The sequence below is a fragment of the Salvelinus alpinus genome, chromosome 5 (assembly GCF_045679555.1).
Source record: "Salvelinus alpinus chromosome 5, SLU_Salpinus.1, whole genome shotgun sequence".
NCBI lineage: Eukaryota > Metazoa > Chordata > Actinopteri > Salmoniformes > Salmonidae > Salvelinus > Salvelinus alpinus.
The window spans coordinates 82563281-82584185 of record NC_092090.1 but is presented as its reverse complement, the minus strand read 5'-3'; the positions used below and the strand labels follow the sequence as shown (position 1 = coordinate 82584185).

The 20905-nt window shown below is 42.0% G+C and overlaps 2 protein-coding genes across 6 annotated transcripts in view; one reads left to right on the top strand and one right to left on the bottom strand.

Moving 5' to 3' along the window:
• The window catches only part of prlrb (prolactin receptor b), a 23269-nt gene extending 12131 nt beyond the window's left edge, over positions 1 to 11138 (top strand). For all 3 annotated transcript variants that reach the window (XM_071403720.1, XM_071403721.1, XM_071403722.1), the window contains 3 exons: positions 9391 to 9487; positions 9604 to 9673; positions 9852 to 11138. In XM_071403720.1, the coding sequence (XP_071259821.1) occupies positions 9391 to 9487; positions 9604 to 9673; positions 9852 to 10676 (992 nt within the window). In that variant the 3' untranslated portion in view covers positions 10677 to 11138. The remainder of the gene's footprint in view (positions 1 to 9390; positions 9488 to 9603; positions 9674 to 9851) is intronic.
• Positions 11126 to 20905, bottom strand: secisbp2 (SECIS binding protein 2). Of its 3 annotated transcripts, XM_071403718.1 has the most exons (19): positions 20591 to 20905; positions 19859 to 19998; positions 19438 to 19630; positions 19248 to 19323; positions 17022 to 17245; positions 16838 to 16928; positions 16619 to 16743; positions 16304 to 16447; positions 14952 to 15059; positions 14747 to 14845; positions 14414 to 14546; positions 14081 to 14244; positions 13641 to 13794; positions 13453 to 13540; positions 13300 to 13413; positions 12973 to 13193; positions 12557 to 12711; positions 12210 to 12375; positions 11126 to 11923 (listed from the first exon to the last, which is right to left on the bottom strand). In XM_071403718.1, exons 1-19 carry the CDS (start codon positions 20597 to 20599, stop codon positions 11802 to 11804), a joined length of 2526 nt encoding a protein of 841 aa, XP_071259819.1. In that variant the 5' UTR covers positions 20600 to 20905; the 3' UTR covers positions 11126 to 11801. The 3 variants fall into 3 exon arrangements, with proteins under 3 accessions (XP_071259819.1, XP_071259818.1, XP_071259820.1); XM_071403717.1 differs by having other exon boundaries at positions 13300 to 13540; XM_071403719.1 differs by lacking the exon at positions 16304 to 16447 and having other exon boundaries at positions 13300 to 13540; positions 20591 to 20866.

The window sequence follows — 20905 nt, the reverse complement described above, 5'->3', positions numbered from 1 at the left end:
AAGTTGTGGCAAAATGGCTAAAAGACAACAAAGTCAAGGTATTGGAGTGGACATCAGAAAGCCATGACCTCAATCCTATAGAACATTTGTGGGCAGAACTGAAAAAGCGTGTGTCAGCAAGGAGGCCTACAAACCTGACTCAGTTACATCAGCTCTGTCAGGAGGAATGGGCCAAAATTCACCCAACTTATTGTGGGAAGCTTGTGGAAGGCTACCCAAAACGTTTGACCCACGTTAAACAATTTAAAGGCCATGCTACCAACTACTAATTGAGTTTATGTAAACTTCTGACCCACTGGGAATGTGATGAAAGAAATAATAGCTGAAATAAATCATAATCTCTACTATTATTCTGACATTTCACATTCTTAAAATAAAGTGGTGATCCTAACTGACTTAAGACAGATAATTTTTACTAGGATTAAATGTCAGAAATCGTGAAACTGAGTTTAAATGTATTTGGCTAAGGTATATGTAAACTTCCGACTTCAACTGTACTACAAAGCATAGCGCCATCATTTTCAGTACAGGGCTACAACTGCACAATGAACTGGAATACCTTTAAACAGTGAAACATAATATAATGATGTACCATACACCTATACAATTGCAGGGCATATAAATGACGCACTGGGGGAAATTATCCAATATAAATACAGGGTTAAATGTCTGAAATGTTATGACAACCACAACAGAGCTAGACAGCTCACAGTAGCTAGCTCGCTGTAGAAACTACTAGTTAGCGTAACCATAAATTTGACATTATCGTCGCAGAGTGCATCTTCAGACATAAACACCTTTTTAATTTATTTAAGTTATTTAACTAGGCAAGTCAGTTAAGAACAAATTCTTATTACAATGACGGCCTACCAAAAAAGGCCTCCTGTGGGACGGGGGCTGGGATTAAAAATATAGGACAAAACACACATCATGACAAGTGAGACACCACAACACTACATAAAGAGAGCCCTAAGACAACAACATAACATGGCAGCAACACATGACAACCCAGCATGGTAGCAACAACACATGACAATATGGTAGAAACACAACATGGTAGCAGCACAAAACATGGTACAAACATTGGGCACAGACAACAGCACAAAGGCAAGAAGGTAGACACTACAATACATCACATGAAGAAGCCACAACTGTCAGTGAGTGTCCATGATTGAGTCTTTGAATGAAGAGATTGAGATAAAACTGTCCAGTTTGAATGTTTAAAAAAAAAGCTTGTTTCAGTCGCTAGCTGCAGCGAACTGAAATGAGGAGCGACCCAGGGATGTGTGTGCTTTGGGGAACTTTTAACAGAACGGGTGTTGTATGTGGAGGATGAGGGCTGCAGTAGGTATTTCAGATAGGGGGGAGTGAGACCTAAGAGGGTTTTATAAATAAGCATCAACCAGTGGGTCTTGCGACGGGTATACAGAGATGACCAGTTTACAGAGGAGTATAGAGTGCAGAGATGTGTCCTATAAGGAGCATTGGTGGCAAATCTGATGGCCGAATGGTAAAGAACATCTAGCCACTCGAGAGCACCCTTACCTGCCGATCTATAAATTACGTCTTCGTAATCTAGCATGGGTAGTATGGTCATCTGAATCAGGGTTAGTTCGGCAGCTGGGGTGAAAGAGGAGCAATTACGATAGAAGAAACCAAGTCTAGATTTAACCTTAGCCTGCAGCTTTTATTTTTATTTATTTTTGTTGTACTTTTTACCCCTTTTTCTCCCCAATTTCGTGATATCCAATTGGTAGGTAGTCTTTTCCCATCGCTGCAACTCTCGTACGGACTCTGGAGAGGTGAAGTTCAGGAGCCATGCGTCCTCCGAAACATGACCCTGCAAAGCCGTACTGCTTCTTGACACACTGCTCGCTTAACCCGGAAGCCAGCCTCCCCAATGTGTTGGAAGAAAACACAACTGGCGACCGAAGTCAGCGTGCATGCACCCGGCCCGCCACAAGAGCACGACGGGACAAGGACATCCCGGCCAGCCAAACCCTCTAAACCGGACGACGCTGGGCCAATTGTGCGCCGCCTCATGGGTCTCTTATGTTCGTGGCCGGCTGCGACACAGCCTGGGATCGAACCCGGGTCTGTAGTGATGCCTCTAGCACTGCGATGCAGTGCCTTAGACCGCTGCACTACACGGGAGGCCCATAGACAGTGTACCATCTAGCCATACTCCCAAGTACTTGTATGAGGTGACTACCTCAAGCTCTAAAACCCTCAGAGGCAGTAATCACACTGGTGGGGAGAGGGGCATTCTTCTTACCAAACCACATGACCTTTGTTTTGGAGGTGTTCAGAACAAGGTTAAGGGCAGAGAAAGCTTGTTGGACACTAAGAAAGCTTTGTTGTAGAGTGTTTAACACAAAATCCAGGGAGGGCCAGCTGAGTATAAGACTGTATCATCTGCATATAAATGGATGAGAGCGCTTCCTACTGCCTGTACTATGTTGTTGATGCAAATTGAGCAGTGCGTAGGGTCCTATGATCGAGACTTGGGGTACTCCCTTGGAGACTTTGATAGGGTAGTTAGCAAACCAGGCCAAAGACCTCTCAGAGACACCAATACTCCTTAGCCGGCCCAAAAGAATGAAATGGTTTACTGTATCAAAAACTTTGGCCAAGTCAATAAAAATATCAGCACAACATTGCTTAGAATCAAGGGTAATGGTGACATCGTTTAGGACCTTTAAGGTTGCAGTGACACATCCATAACCTGAGCAGAAACCAGATTGCATACCAGAGAGAATACTATAGACATAAAAAAAGCCAGTCAGTTGATTATTGACAAGTTTTTCCAACACTTTTGATAAACAGGGCAAAATAGAAATTGGCCTATAACAGTTAGGATCAGAATGATCTCTCCCTTTAAATAGAGGACGCACCATGGCTGCCTTCCAAGCAATGGGAACTTCCCCAGAGAGGAGAGACAGGTTAAAAAGGTCAGATACAGGCTTGGCGATATTAGGGGCTGCAATCTTAAAGAAGAAACGATCCAAACCATCTGACCCAGATTGTTTTTTGGGGTAAAGTTTAAGGAGGTCCTTTAGCACCTCAGACTCAGTGACTGCCTGCAGGGAGAAACTTTGTAGTGGGGAAGGGGAGAGAGGAGCATTAGAGCTCGTTGCATTAGAAGGGGTGGGAGATGAGGAAATGTTGGACGGGCAATGAGGCATGGCTGAGTCAAATAGGAATCCTGACTTAATGAAGTGGTGATTAAAGACCTCAGCCATGTGCTCCTTGTCAGTAACAACCACATCAACATTAAGGGACATGGGCAGCTGTGAGAAGGAGGGTTTATTCTCCATGTCTTTAACTGTTTTCCAGAATTTCTTGGGGTTAGACCCACAGAGAGAACTGCTCCTTAAAGTAACTAACTTTGGCCTTCCGGATAACCTGTGTGCACTTATTTCTCATTTGCCTGAACGAGAGCCAGTCAGCCTGAGTATGCGTGGGCCTCCCGAGTGGTGCAGTGGTCTAAGGCACTGCATTGCAGTGCTAGCTGTACCACTAGAGATTCTGGGTTCAAGTCGCAGCCAGCTGCGACCGGGAGACCCATGGGGCGGCACACAAATGGCCCAGCGTCGTCCAGGTTAGGGGAGGGTTTGGCCGGCAGGGATGTCCTTTTCCCATCGCGCACTAGCGACTCCTGTGGCGGGCCGGGAGCAGTGCACGCTGACACGGTCGCCAGGTGTACGGTGTTTCCTACGACACATTGGTGCGGCTGGCTTCCGGGTTAAGTGGGCATTGTGTCAAGAAGCAGTGCGGCTTGGTTGGGTTGTTTTGATAAATCCCCAACGTGAAAAAACTATTGGAACTACTTCCGTGTTTAACCACTAGGTTTTAAGTCAGTCGTCCTGAAATATATAAATATGTACTTGCGTATCAATAAGGACGCACACTGTCCTTGGCTAACACATTGAAAACTAACTGGTGGGAAAACGCAAGGATGGCTGGAACTTTCTCTCACTTGACTTCTCTCGAGCTGATCTTCTTCTCTGAGCTTGAGATCGCCCAGCATGCTCTGCTCCACTCACCGGTGAGTTACAGCTCGTATATGATGAACTAACATTACTAATATGATTAAATACAAATAGTTCACAGCCTTTCGTACAGTAACTGTAAAAGATTACATTTTAGAAAGTAACGTAAATGTAATCCGTTACAGCTGGCCTGCACGCCTGGTGCACAAATTGTATGTTGCGCAGGTGAGAGTCAAGTGGAGACTAATGGATTTGGTTCAGTCAGTTGTCATGACGTGGCCCTCTTTGGGTATAGCGAGTACCATCCCCCTCTCTCACCACCTCTCTCTTCCCCCTGCACCCAGGTTCTGTTATCTCAGGTTGCAAATTCCTAGAGGAGACTCTCCTCATGGCCAGGCAGTATACAGAGAGAGAGTTTCACAGTAGAACAAAGGAACTTATTCTACATCACAGAACTTGAGAACTGAACAATATCCATGTTTTGGAGAATGTGTAACCGGTCGGTGGAGAAGCCAGCTACGACCGGTCCATTTTGTTTCATGTTGTGACCTCATTGAAAGACAATACAGCCATATTACCATAACTCTGTTTATACAAGAGTCTCCGTTATGAGATTTTCATCTAATTATAGTATAAAATGAATGAGTAAAGATGAAACTATTTGTGAAATTATGTAATGTCATTTTGAACCATTAATGTGAGAGAATTGTATTCCCTTCAAAGTTTAACTAAGTCATTGGCCCGCCCCGTGAGCACAGACATGATCTGGCTCATGGGACACCCCTTTTCTACTGTTCCGAATAAAACCCCCACCTGGAGAAATCCTCTTTAGACCATGCGTACCTCGATCACAGGTTTGAGTAAAGACCACAAAAACCTCAGTATAAGCTAAGGGTGTAATGGTTGTTGAATTCCTAACCAAACCACGTGGAGCATTGGCTACACGGGTGGAAATGGTTCAACTCTGAGACTATCGATACCGACAGAATAAGAGCAAATCTTCGATACTAATTACTAGTCTGCAGCTAGGAATTATGTCGAGCTGGAATGCGAAGACCAACAACCGCCGAAACATCTATTCTATAAGAACATTTCTGAATGGGACTCTGAAGTATCCATTCTAATCACGAGAGACTTCATGGGAGCAGAGAGAGACGGGTGGATGAACTTTCCAACGGAAAGAGGGACGATTCCAACTGAGATCACGACGACACACTGAGCGTCAATATATATTGATTGCAATTATTCCCGAATGAGTGAGCGTTCATGTGCAAAGGATTAGCATTTCAATCAATATAATTATCAACTGTGTAGTGACTCTTGTAATTCCCGCCCTTCTCAGTCCACACCCACTTCCCTTTGTCCACCAAGCCGCCATATCGGCTTAGCCCACTAGGGAACCTCCCCTATCATTTCATTGTAACCATATCTACTGTTTGTTTGTTTATGCATTTCTGTGATTATTTAGGTAGTTAGTAAATAAATGATTAAGACAATTGGTGTATGGATGATTCATAGTAAAGGCTGGGTTCGTGCAGATAACCAACAATTTACGACGTTTGTAATGAGACTAACGTGAGGTAAAGAATAATTCATTAATTAGAAGACTAATTGATCAGATATTGAAATATCTGAAGAGTTATATTAGGAAAATTATAACTTTGTAATCTGAAGATTTTCCTTGGTGCCCTGACTTCCTCGTTAATTACATTTACATGATTAGTTTAATCACGTAATAATAATTACAGAGAATTGATTTGATAAAATAAGTCTTCAATTTAATGATGCCAAAGACACGACACAGTCGTCCTGATGAGCCCCTTCCAGCAAGATATACTAAACAGAAATCTAAACGCAACATGCAACAATTTCAAGATTTTACTGAGTTACAGTTCATTATAAGGAAATCAGTCAATTTAAATAAATAAATTAGGCCCTATGAATTTCTTATGACTTGGCAGGGTCGCGGACATGGGTGGGCCTGGGATGGCATAGGTCCACCCACTGGGGAGGCAGGCCCAGCCAATCAGAATTAGTTTTTCCCCACTTAAGGGCTTTATTACAGACAGAAATAGTCTTCAGTTTCATCAGCTGTCCCGATGGCTGGTCTCAGACGATCCCGCATGTGTAGAAGCCAGATGCGGAGGTCCTGGGCTGGCGTGTTTACAAGTGGGCTGCGGTTTTTAGTCCGGTTGGACGTACTGCCAAATTCTCTAAAACGACATTGGCGGTGGCTTATGGAAGCAACAGCTCTGGTGGACATTCCTGCAGTCAGCATGCCAATTGCACGCTTCCTCAAAACTTGAGACATCTGTGGCATTGTGTTGTGACAAAACTGCACATTTTAGTGGCCTTTTATTGTCCCCCAGGACAAGGTGCACCTGTGTAATGATCATGCTGTATAATCAGCTTCTTGGTATAGTACAAGAGAAATAAGAGGTTTGTGCATATGGTACACTTCTGGGATCCTTTATTTCTGCTTATGAAACATGGGACCAACTTTACATGTTGCGTTCATATTTTTGTTCAGTAGTTTATTCTGGCTAGCTGGCAACAACAGCAGCAGCATTGCGCTAGTTAAAACCTGTAAAAGAAAGTGGTTAATTTCGATGGGTGAGGTATAAATAAATTGTAGTATTGGTCACCATCTGGATGTCCCCTTGACATGCCAATTAGTTAACATAAGTACAAGCCGTTGCGAATGACCAGTGCAAGGGTGTTGCTAGCCTGTTTGCTTCGGGTGACAGAATAGGCTAGTACTTGCCGACGTGAGTTGCTTCCCACTGGGAAGCTGTATCACATGTCGGCAGTGTTAAAGTGGCAATTTTTTTCCATCTCATTTGATTTCATTTTGAGAAGGATAACAGTCTTAACAAGAAATAACTTGTAGTATTGGTATTGAGTACTAGTAACAGTCTGGATGTCACCGTTTTATATAGTTTACTGCTCAATGGGGAGAGTATGCACTGCAAGCCGGTAACACAAGTGTCCTTCGCTCCCGCAGTAAGGAGGGAAGTAGCTGGATAGTGTAGCCAATATCAGGCCAGGGTGACAGCTAAAGCATATGTATTGTAGCGATATTCACCGTAAATGTAGAACTATGGCATTAACCTCTGAATTTTTGTAAAAAAAAAATTAAAAAAAATTACTCCTGATAAAGATGGAATGATTCTGAACAAGCTCGCAAGTCCCAACTTCGGCAGACAAGTTTTTAATTATCCCTGAAGTTTCGCGCCAAATCTTTAAACTAGCTAGCTGTGAAGGGCTCATCAGGACGACTGACTGAACTAAATTCGTTCGACTCTTGTTGCGCGACATACGTCATCAATTAGAGCACCAGGTGTGTACGTAAAGCCTCTCCCATTCAATTCTAATTTAATTGGCCACAAAATGTTATTTTAGTTTGAGTGACAGGATGTAAAATGTAATTCAGTGCAATTCATAAAACATGAGAGTTTCATTGAATCTGACGCGTCACACTTCCAGATCCCAAAGAATATATATATTTTTCTCTTGAAACAATGTTCACATACTCTTTTAACCTTAGTACTTAGAGTAGCCAATTATATTTCCACAAACCAATTTTTTTGTTTGGCTTCTTTTTGAAAGCTTTATGGTCAACTTGAGGGTTAAACTAATGCATTCTGGGAAGATTTAGGTGATTAATTAAATATAATATTTGTATACAGGTTTTGTTATTCTTAATCATTAAATGTAATAGTTTGTCCTGAAAATCAAATGTTTCAACAATATTTTAGATGCATATACAGTACCAGTCAAACATTTGGACACACCTAGTCATTCAAGGGTTTTTCTTTATTTTTTACTATTTTCTACATTTTAGAATAATAGTGAAGACATCAAAACTATGAAATGACACATATGGAGTCATGTAGTAACCAAAAAAGTGTTAAACAAATCAAAATATATTTTATATTCTTCAAAATAGACACCCTTTGCCTTGATGACAGCTTTGCACACTCTTGACATTCTCCCAACCAGCTTCACCTGGAATCCTTTTCCAACAGTCTTGAAGGAGTTCCCACATATGCTGAGCACTTGTTGGCTGGTTTTCCTTCACTCTGCGGTCCAACTCATCCCAAACCATCTCAATTGGGTTGAGGTCGGGTGATTGTGGAGACCAGGTCATCTGATGCAGCATTCACTCTCCTTCTTGGTTAAATAGCCCTTACACAGCCTGGAGGTATGTTGGGTCATTGTCCTGTTGAAAAACAAATGATAGTCCCATTAAGCACAAACCAGATGGGATGGCGTATCACTGCCGAATGCTGTGGTAGCCATGCTGCTGTGGTAGCCACTTAAGTGTGCCTTAAATTCTAAATAAATCACTGACAGTGTCACCAGAAAAGCACCCCCACACCATCACACCTCCTCCTCCATGCTTCATGGTGGAAACCATACATGCAGAGATCATCTGTTCACCTATTCTGCGTCTCACAAAGACACGGCGGTTGGAACCAAAAATCTTACATTTGGACTCATCAGACCAAAGGACAGATTTTCAGCGGCCTAATGCCCATTGTTCGTGTTTCTTGGCCCAAGCAAGTCTCTTCTTCTTATTGGTGTCCTTTAGTAGTGGTTTCTTTGCAGCAATTCGACCATGAAGGCCTGATTTCATGCAGTCTCCTCTGAACAGTTGATGTTGAGATGTGTCTGTTACTTGAACTCTGTGAAGTATTTATTATGGCTGCAATTTCTGAGGCTGGTAAGTCTAATGAACTTATCCTCTGCAGCAAGGGTAACCCTGGGTCTTCCTTTCCTATGGTGGTTCTCATGAGAACCAGTTTCATCAGCGCATTAAGAAGGAAAGAAATTCCACAAATTAACTTTTATCAAGGCACACATGTTAATTGACATGCATTCCAGGTGACTACCTCATGAAGCTGGTTGAGAGAATACCAAGAGGTCGGCTACTTGATTTAAAAATCTAAACCAAGTAAACAGGCTATGTTTAACACTTTTTTGGTTACTACATGATTCCATATGTATTATTTCATAGTTTTGATGTCTTCACTATTATTCTACAATGTAGAAAATAGTCAAAATAAAGAAAAACCATTGAATGAGTAGGTGTGTCCAAACTTTTGACTGGTATTGTATATAATGACATGTTTGATGTTTTATGTACAAGATGTATATTTGTGTAGATTGCACCTTATATAGAATAGGCATTTTAATTTCACTGAATTAAATTATATTTCCTTTAATTAAAATTTGAATTGCAATTCTGTATCCTGTTTACTACTTCAATTCAAACTCAATGATTGAATTGGAATTCATGAGGCATTCTCAATTACATCTGAATTGAACGCAACCCTGATATACAGTATGCATTTGAAATTCAGTCTGAAGCGGTTCTCTCCCATGTGTTTTGTAGACATTCTGAAGGAGCGATTGATCTGGATTGTGGTCACCGTCTTCTCTGCTTTTATAATCCTGCTTGTTACCTTCACCCTGGCCATGAAGAGAAAATAGTATATATTTTCCTTAAACAGAATATTTTAAAAGTTTTATTTTCAAACGATCCATAATATATTCAAATTGTGAGTACAATTAACTCTTTTTTTACTCTTTTTATTTTTTGTCCCAGTGTGAAGCATTGTCTTCTGCCTCCTGTTCCTGGTCCAAAGATATCAGGACTAGATACACAACTCCTCAAGGTAAAGTGCAATATACTTGTCTATCTTATACTAAATTCTTATTTTGCTCGTCTCCCAACCACCAGACATCACAGCCACTAAACACACAAATTATTCAGAGCATGAATTTAAACATGCAGGTCTACATGTTAATATTTCCCTCTTCCAGTATTGTTCATCTTATGCAACTCTCTTCCAGAGTGGGCGGTCCGAGGACATTTTAAGCTCTCTGATCAACCAGAGCTTTCCTCCCACCATATCCACTAAGGACCAGCAGGTGGACTATCTACTGGTGTTTGATAGTGAACAGGTGACACCAGATCTTCAGAATGGACGAACAAGGACAAAGAACTCCATAGATCATGGTTGCTATAACCACAGCCTTTTGATGAAGGCTAATAATGAAGTAAAAGTTGGAAGCAGAGAGATGGTGGAACAGGGTTATTCTGAGGGGCTTGAATCTACTTTTAGGAAGACCAAGAGCCTGTCCACTGACGTTACATCTCACCCATGTCTTCAGAAGAAGCCATTCAACAATGTTACTGAAACGCCAAAGCAAGCGCCTGTTTCCAGCAAGTATCGATCCTTAAGCCATCATAAAGATCTCTGGGACGGCTTAGCCAGACATCTAGACTACAGGGAAGCAGTGGTCAAGAGCCAATCAAACTGTGATGACAAACATAATTTGTCATCACAGAATATTGTGACTCCCTCGAAGGCCATTGGTTGTGTGGAGGTTCAGAGGTGGACAAAGAGCATAGGCCTACAGGTGCAGGTACCTGAGATGGATAAGAAGCAGGAGGACTATAGCAAAGTGAGTGTGGTGGAGAATGATAATATAGTGCTGCTCAAGAGAGAAACGGTACCCCTCAATTGCACTTCCTGTAAGGTAAGAGGCAATCATTCAGAGAAATGTCTCCAACAGAAGCCATGTAAACCTAATATGACAGTGCCTGCAAAAGAGGGAGTGCATATAGGATCTAATGGTTATGTGGAGCCTGTCATTATATCACACACTTTGTAATTGTCTGAAATTACATTTTTTTTTTAAATAAATACTCGGGATTGTGGCATTTTCACTGACAAGGGAATTGACTATGTTCCTCAGGATATTGTTTTTGTATGTACTGTATACAGTGACTGGATATATATGGTATTTTCTGATTAATGTATTTGAGATAAACTCACCACAGGTTACACCCAAACTCACTTAACCAAAACTATCCATATTCAAGAGTTAAGACATTTGATGAATACATTTTTTCATTGTAATTGCTTTAAACAAGAATAACTGATTTGTTGTACAACTTTGATCATTTTGATTTGGGGGCAGTTTTACTGCATTGAAACTAGTCCCATTCAAAATGATTCATCAGAAGGAATAGAATGTAAAAACAATGAACATAAAAATACATCACTTCAGATCATTATTGATCACTGAACCATAATGTTATAAAAAAAATACTATTAAAGTATTGCTCATGAATGTCTTTATTACAAGAATGTAACAAAGTAAATTGACAAAATTATATGAGCTTCATTAGGTATTGACAATTATTTAAAGACAAAACATTGTCTCTTAAGAATAAAATTATAATTTAGTTTGGCTAATGTCGAAGACCAAAGTTCATATCAGTGTATATGACAGCAGACATTTGTTGACTGGTGTAGCCTCACTGAATCTCAACCTTATACAGTAAGTACACACATGATTGACAAAGGAAATAATGCCTAATTTGAACACAGGCAAACAAAACAGTGTGGCATTTCCATTGGTTCAGAAAAAAAACTGGACCTCTGGAGGTCATGTCGCTCATCTAACATTCACAGATAAAGTATACTTTGATTCTATTTTATATAGGCACATTAGGTAAATAAACCTAGCTCAAATTGTTCTGCATACTCAATCATCATGGAGCAGTGTAAATAAATGCTGAAGGGTCACTTCTAGTGATTGGTTTGGTCCCAGGAAATAGATCAATTTTGATCTGTCAGCATCTGAAATGGCACAATATTCCCTATAAGGAATAGGGTGCCATTTGCGATACAACATCATGGCGTTAATCGTGCTATAGCGTGCCATCAAGTATTTCCTTCAGGACTGATAGTCAGCGCTGGCATCAAGTGGGTTTTTAGGCAGTCTCCATCATCAACTCTTCTCATCCATCTGTTCTTCACAGTCACTGGCCCTGGGGACGGAGCTAAACTGCCCCTCGAAGTTTAAAAACGTGTGATTGCATTCCTTCTCCAGCATTTTCTTCCACAGTTTTACTGGGGGAAAAAAAGGATTTAGAGAAAATAAACAAGATTATTGAGCAGTCCTTCATTCAGTTAGTACCTCACCTTACATAAACTAAGCAGAGAAACAGGCTTGGTAAATACCTGTTTTTCTTATCAGGTAAGACACAATTTACACTAACTGTTCTAAGCCCAGATCAGGCCACCCATGCGTCGCCAGGAAATGTTTGAAGGAGATTCCAGTCATGGCAGATTCCACAAGTATTTAGCGTAATGTAAATAGCTTTTGACAGTCAGTGAATGGAACTTGTTCACTTACTGTACTCTGGCTCCTCTAATTCTGAGCAGGCTGGTGGAGATGGCAGTGGCCCAGTGCTCAGCTGGTTCTCTTGTTCTCCTTGTGATGTCAAGTCCAAGTTTTCTATCATCACCTCATAAGCTCTCCTCGCCTCTGACGACAGCTCAATCATTTTGTGGTAATGGTCCTGTAGAATCAAATACAATCCGTAACCACATCCATGCACGCACCACTTAAGTTTCAAGAGAACAATTCTCTGGTTTGTATCATGCAATATGTGACTCAAGTCTCCAACATTGTATCATTAAGACTAAACAAAAATGTCCAGCAGCACTTACTAAGCCTCCAGTTTTATTGAATGCCCATACCTGTGCTCCATCGTAGTTGAAGATGCCCACAAGACTGACAGGCACAGCTTTGTTGACACACCGGCCCAGGGCCTTCCTGGAGAGGGCAAACACAAAGGGAACGCCCTGCTCCCGACAGGTGTCAATGATGGTGTGGAGAGCTTCATCCAGACCGCCTGTGGAAGAGGGAATACATGATCCTTAGCATTGTGCACTGTAAACACTGAAAAAACATGAGAAAAGATCTTTGGATAAACATTCAATTTTTTCTCTACTTACATTACAAGGACTGGGTATTGTCATTTTGTTCTTGCATGTACAATATAAACACAATGAAAAGCAACAATTCTAAGAGCCAATGGTGAGAATGCCCCTGGAATCTCAGTCTACACAGGAAACCCAGGTTGTAGAAGTTGAGTCTAATGAGTATACTGTACCTTTAGATTGGATGCGTTCACAGTTGGGGGAGATGACAACACACTTGACCTTCCTGAGTTTGAGGTGTTTGAGGACCTCCCGGAGGCCCATGACCAGACGCCTCTTCATGCGGGCCTTCATTGGGTCTTTCTGGTACAGCCGGTCCTGGAAGCGCACCAGCTCTTTCAGCAGGTTGGTCACACACTCATCCACATCTTTACTCAGCACCTGGCTGCAGTAACTGGGAGACAATATTTAAATGGTGTGTGTGTCATCCAGTATGGTTAAGAGTATATGTTTAGAATCTTATCTTGTCAGTGTAAGAAATGGAAACCATGATGGCTTACTCTCTGAATTTCCTGCTGTGGATTTTGGGTCGAAAGGGAGGGCAGGGCTGTGGCTGAGACTGATTGGTTGGCTCTTCAGTCTCCTCCGTGTCCGTCTCCTTCACAGTCTCCTCCGTCTCCTCCTCAGTCTCCGTCTCCTTCTCAGTCTCCTCCTCAGTCTCCGTCTCCTTCTCAGTCTCCTCATGTACTTCTGACTGCTCCTCCTCAAGCACAGAGGGGCTAGTAGGGCTGCTGCTTACATCTGAAGTATCACACACACATTACCTCTTACACTTAGTCAGAAATACTTACACCAAGTACATTTCCTACTCTAAAAATGATGAAGTGAAGTTGTGTCTGACCTGTAGAGTCACGCTGGTCCTGGTCTATGCCGATGGCCTCACACAGCTCCTCTGTTATGTCGCCGGACATCTTGGATTCTTCACTTGAAAAGGGCAGTGCCCGCTCCTCCAGCAAACGGTTCTGTTTCCTGTCTTCCCTCTCCTTGAGAATCACCTGCAGATTGAACAGACAAAACAATACTGGTAAAGGGCGGCAGTAGAGTACGGGACTATAAAAACATATTGAAAGACGGATTGGTCTAAAAAAACATGCAAAAGTAAGGCTTATCAAGCATGATCTCGTCCAATAGCAGTGCACCATTCAGCAAAGCATTCAATAGGGCAAAAACATTTAATCATCACAGAAAATGTTTGTGGGAGTAAAGAAAGTCAGAGTAAATCCAAGCTAGGGAATAACAGTCCATACATATTTCCAGATAGCTGGGGTCTGAGAGACTCACCCTTTTCAGTGGTGTGGGTTTCTTTGCTTTGGGAACCTCTCTCTGCTTGCCCTTCTTTACCAGAGGGCTGGTCGAGTCCAAGGGGTTGTGGGCTATCTTATCCTGTGTCCATGGTTTCTTCTGGATTAGTGCATTCTTATGGCCGACAGGTAGCGACCCACCAACTACATAGTAACAAGTGTCGAAGATATGTTAGAATAGCATGATACAAAATGTGGATAGCAATGTGTACGCATTGTATCATCATCAGTGCTATTTTTCAAGCACTTTTCATTTAAAAGTTCCATGAGTAAATAAAAAAAAAAGACAAGTGTTTTTCTGCTGTAATATAACCTGAGAGGATGACCCCTTTGGTGTCCTGCTTGTCTTTCTGAGTTTGCTGTTTCTTCTCCAGAACCGCCAGCATATTCCCAATATCCAGCTGCACAGGGACTTTGCTCTTCTTCCCACTGGTCTTCTCAGCTTTCTGATGAGAAGGTTTCATCATTTACAAGAATAACCATTTGGACAAAGTTATACAACAACGGAGGTTGACTTTTAGGCTATATTGCTCCTTTTTAGCCCATTTGCTCTTCTAACATCATGAACAGCGTCTGTACAGAATAAGCCAGCCTGAATCAGATTTCAATATTTTCCTATAAATCATGAGTAATGTTCAGTGCTGACCTGTCCCTTCTTTGTCTCTGAAGGGAGAGCTTTTCCTGTTGTGGCTTTGTCCTTGTTTTGGTCACCTGGCTGGAGTGCTGTTCCTTCTCTGTGACCCTCCTGTACCAGAAATAAAAATACATGATTATGTATTGATTCAATTAAGTTGTAATTTCACATATAATGCTTCTGGTTTGTATTTTCAAGAGTAATGTTAATTCCATACCTCCTTGTTGACTAGTTTTGCCATGTTGCTGAACACTATTGAGTTGTGGCCTTGCACTCTGCCTAAACCAGCGAAGGCCAGAGACAAGTCTGGAAACTCTTCTTCATCCTAGGAGGAAAATAAACAGTCAACAAATAAATTCAATTGATTTAATACTAAATATCATCAGCGTGGGGTTTTAGGCTCAGTTTCTGTATAAGCACTGTAGCAACTGCTGTTGTAAAAGGGGCTCTATTAATAAATACATTTGATTTATTAAAAATAGGGCAGCGCACAATTGGCCCAGCGTCGTCCGGGTTAAGGGAGGGTTTGGCCGGGGTAGGCCGTCATTGTAAATACGAATTTGTTCTCAACTGACTTCCCTAGGTAGGTTAAATACATCAAAATTAAAAAAATATGAAAAAAGGGAGGTCTCCTGAAGTGTTTTAAAATATCCCTCTTTACAATGGAAAGCACTTTGAGCATATTATTAAAACATAACTATACAACTCAGTGTCCAGTTTAATAGATACACCACCCCATTCACAAAAATAGTTCGCACCAACAGTGAGTCACGTGTCCAGCTATATAAAGCAAGCAGACAGAGGCATTCAGTTACTGTTCGATTGAACGTTAGAATGGGCAAAACAAGTGACCTAAGCGACTTTGAGCGTGGTATGATCATCGGTGCCAGGCGCACTGGTTCCAGTATCTCAGAACGACAATTTCTAGGGTGTACCAAGAATGGTGTGACCAATAAAACAAACAAAAATCAGTCAGCGGCAGTCCTGTGAGCAAAAACATCTCGTTGATGAGAGAGGTAGGAGAATGGCAAGAATCGTGCAAGCTAACAGGCGGGCCAAACACAGGCAAATAACGGCACAGTACAACAACGGTGTGCAGAACAGCATCTCGAAACACACAACTTGTCTGTCTTTGTCACAGATGGGCTATTGCAGCAGACGACCATACAGGTTCCACTCTTATCAGCTAAAATAAAGAAGAAGCGGCTCCAACACTGGACAATGGAGGAGTGGAAAAACATTGCCTGGTCCGACAAATCCTGGTTCCCGTTGCGTCATGCTGATGGCAGTCATGATTTGGCATAAGCAGCATGAATTTATGAACCCATCCTGTCTAGTGTCAATGGTACAGGCTGATGACAGTGGTGTAATGGTGTGGGGATTTTTTTTTTTCCTGGCACAGGTTAGGTCCCTTGATACCAATTGAGCTACGTTTGAACGGCACACCTTGTAGAATCCATGCCTCCGAAGAATTCAGTCCGTTCTGGAGGCAATGGAGGGACCGACACGGTACTAGATGGGTGTACCTAATAAACTGAGTATATGTACATGAGCACTGACTTATTGCACCTCAAACTTGGGTGGCTCCTGATAAATGACCAGGTCCTCAGACTCCTCTAACGCTCCACCTTCACCCGGCATTTTGGATTTCTTCTTCTTCTTCCTTTTCTTCTTCTCAGAGGCTTGTTCTTCTTGCTGCACAGATGTTTCCTTCTAATTAAGGACAAGAAAAAATGTCAAATTCTCTTCAAAAGTGAAAATGTTGGTCAACTTAATTTCTACCTCCGCAAATCTTCAAAGCTTAAACATATCAGTTTGAGAGCAAGGGGGCACTTTAGCTAGATCGAGATGTACAGTAGGATTTGCATCAAGCACACACAGTACCTGGGAGGGAGTGCCATTATTGACTGTTTTCTTGGGGATTACTTTCTTTGGAGGCTGGGAGGCCACATTGGCCCAGGAGGTCACTGCTAGGCCACTGCTCTGTGAAACTGCCTCCACAGGCTGACCTGATTGGGTCAAGTACATTGATTATTTTCTTAATGGCGTACAGCACAAACCATTACATTACTTTTGAATGCTAAATGAAAAAAGGTCCAGTACCTTGTGCGATAGTCAAGGATGCATCACTATTTTCACTGGAAGCGGTGCATCGACTGGGGTCCTGTCTTTGTCCTTTTCTTACTGGTGTAGTCTACAGATCCAAAAATCACATGGCTTTTCTTAAGATAAATGTTATTTCTAATTTATGAAATTATGACAGCATGCAATAGCTCAGTAGACCTACCTTACTAGTGGATACTGAGCTCTGATGATGGGGGGTGAGGGATGGTGAGGCTGATCCCCAGCAGGTTCCAGGTTTCTGTGGGGCAGGAAGTGCAGGACTGCCGGGTGCCAAACCACCCAGCTCTGGGAATTCAGCCATTTTCACCTCAAACGTGACAAGATCCACCTGGGCAGGTTCAGATCTCTCTGATGACTTTGTGGCAGATCTGGTCCCTCTAAAACCCCCTGCAGACAAAGCAAATAAAACACCACTAAAGACAACAACAAAAAATATATTTTGCAAATGGAAGAGTATATACAGTGCATTCGGAAAGCATTCAGACCCTTTCACTTCTTCCACAATTTGTTACGTTACAGCCTTATTCTAAAATGATTTAAATATTTCCCCCCCTCATCAATCTACAGACAATACACCCCATAATGCACAATACCCCATAACAAAGCAAAAACAGGTTTTTAGAAATGTTTGAAAATGTATTAAAAATAAAAACGGAAATATAACATTTACATAAGTACTCAGTCTCTACTCAGTACTTTGTTGTAAAAGTTTCTTTGACAGTAATTAGAGCCTAGAGTCTTCTTGGGTATGACGCTACAAGCTTGGCACACCTGTATTTGGGGAGTTTCTCCCATTCTACTCTGCAGATCCTCTCAGGCTCTTTCAGGTTGGATGGGAGTGTCGCTACACAGCTATTTTCAGGTCCCTCCAGAGATGTTCGATCGGGTTCAAGTCCTGGCTCTGGCTGGGGCACTCAAGGACATTCCCGAGACTTGTCCCGAAGTCACTCCTGCGTTGTCTTGGCTGTGTGCTTAGGGTCATTGTCCTGTTGGAAGGTGAACATTCACCCTAGTCTGAGGTCCTGACTGCTCTGGAGCAGGTTTTCATCAAGGATCTCTGTACTTTGCTCCACTCATCTTTCCCTCGATCCTGACTAGTCTCCCAGTCCGTCGCAAAAAAAACAAAACATGCCCACAGCATGATGCTGCCACCACCATACTTCACCGTAGGGATGGGCCAGGTTTCCTCCAGACGTGATGCTTGGCATTCAGGCCAAAAAGTTACATCTTGGTTTCATCAGACCAGAAAATCTTGTCTCACAGTCTGAGAGTCTTTAGCTGCCTTTTGGCAAACTCCAAGCAGACTATCATGTGCCTTTTACTGAGGAGTGGCTTCTGTCTGGCCACTCTACCATAAAGGCCTTATTGGTGGAGTGCTGCAGAGATGGTTAGTCATTGTTAGCGGGCGATGACGGTGGCACTGTATTATCCTCAAAGCGGGAAAAGAAGGTGTTTAGTTTGTCTGGAAGCGTGACGTGGGCGTCCATGACATGCTAGCTTTTCTTTTTGTAGTCCTGTAGACCCTGCCACATACGTCTCGTGTCTGCGCCGTTGAATTTCACTTGTTTGATTGCCTTGGAGGGAATAATTACACTGTTTAACTACACTTTCACTTTGATCTGGCCTGTGTTTACAGCATGAGAGGTCATGTGTAGATGCACTTGTTTTGAGATCAAAGCAAGAGCTGCATGTAGCCACGTGAGCACATTTGTTCACATCCTTTGCTAGTTAGTGAGAGTTATTAGCCTAGTTATAGATCATTTGTAGTCAGCAATGGGGGAGTGGTTGCTTCCTACAAGAGCACAAAACAAGTACATTTCTAGACATCTTTGAAAAGCGAGTCAGATAAAGAGCTTTTTTTTGTCTTAAAGGGGCAGTATTTTGAGACTTCTTGAATAAACGAAGTAGTCAATAGGCAGAGGGCATCATAATTTGTCTTATTCTCTGTAATAGTAGTATAGGAATAATAATTCATTTAATTTTGTAAAGTGGTTTATTGCATCAAACAACATTTTCAGTCACCTCCTTGTCAAGCCCTGCATGTTTTTTTTTTCCCAAGAGTCTCATGGAATGTAGGACTACATTAAACACCACACATTGGTTGCTACTGTAGGCTGGATGATATTAACAGCTATTTCCATGTTAAAATGTTGTGGGATACATTTTCTCCATTCTTTTTGATGGTAGGCCACCCTGGAATGCCTAAATTATGATAAAAAGGCACAGTAGCCTACTTGACCACTGTCTGAAACTGTAACTTATAGCGGGTACAGCCTCAGTGTTCACAGTAAACGCGTGCTGGAAGTTGCACAATTTGAAGGAACATTGATACCTACCATTAACAAAACATTATGAATATCTGTGCGTTATATGCAACGTGTGTGATTACCTCTTCCTAGTGCATCCAATGATGTCCTGATCATGTTATTGTCCTGAGAACCAAACTCAGAACTAGATTTTGATGCCTGTGAAGTTGGGGGGGAATAAGTTGAGATATATGAATACACATTAAAATACATTTGTTTGTATTAAGCTATAATCAAGTTTGGTTTCAAAGTGGTCAGTATAATTTAACAGACCTTTGTCTGCTGATCACGTATGAGTCGTTCTCCAGGTGTATATGCACTGGTTTCAGTTGTCCCTTTGGTACGACGGCTGCTGATGTAGCCATGCTTGCTCTGTGCGTCTCCTCGCATACCATCAGTGATTGATGGCCTCTGCCTGGGGCTCTTTCTCGAGTCCTCACCTGAAGTAGACTTACCAGCCTGATGCCTGGATGGAGATTTAGAAATTAACGAGTTCACTCCACAATCACGTTAGCTACGGAATCTGCAATAAACTAAAGACAAATGGCAAAAAAAGCTATGTTTATTCTCTATGACAGAATATACCAAATAGTTTACCATTTATAAACACACTACCCGACACCAGCTCCGGCAAGTACTTGGTTTAGAGAAATGTATGGAAACAATTAAGGCAAAATAAATGAATTAGTCCTACCTTCTAGAACCTTGATCTAACAGATAAGGGTTCGGTAGTGTCAGGGGCAATGAAGTTGTCAGTTGTTTAGGGGCCTCCAATCTCCCTTCCTGCTGGACTTTTGGAACAAAGGGCTGGACTGCAGGTGACAATTTGCTCTGCTGCAATATACCAAAGCAAATAAGAAATTACCCAATAATATTACATTGAAATTGAACTAACAAGGAAAGATATGTCTAAGTTAGCGACAAGTGTACGTGAACACTAGCAGGTAAGGGAAGTCATTTCAAAGCCAACACAAGTGTAATGGCCAAGGACATTGGGTCTGCAACGTCACGAATACACACGTTAGTTTTAACTGACTTGTTAAACTATCTCGGGTTCCAATTGTTAGTGGCGCCAGTCAGGGATACAGTAGTGCGCCAGTGCCTACCTAGCCCATCCACTCAAGCTCAATTTGTTTGTTATGGTTAGCCTAGCTCGTGCACATGTAACGGTACTAGCGACTATCAATCTTAGCTAGCTAACTACATAACGTTAATCATTCGGCGTGAAATAAAATCGTCGAAGTCGAATTTCATGATAGTCATGTCCAATCAAACAAACTGACAACTGGCTGGCATATGGCAGTTTAGTATTACACAACAGTTGCTATCTAGCAACCTGGTTTCAGCAAGCGAATGTAGCTAGTTAGCTACTTCGCTTGGCTAGCTATAGGCATTTCTCAATAACAAACCGCATCCTTAATCTTACCTTGTCCATCTCCTGTTTCGTGATTGCCAGTTGAAGTCAGATGGTCATGTTTCCGTCGTGTATATATATATATATATGCACACAGTTAGCTGACTATACGGTTACTGTACAAACATAGCATGACATCGGTTGAACACAACTCTCAGGCAAATCAGCTGTGGAAAATTTGAGCACCCAGAGTGCACATGATGTAGCACCAAGCTTCAATAGTGTGCAACTGCAGCCCGCAATTCGGGGCGTTCCTCACACTGACCATTCTACATGCGCTAGCAGAGCTAATAGGCTGTTTTCATGTTATCCAGAGCGTTGGTGACT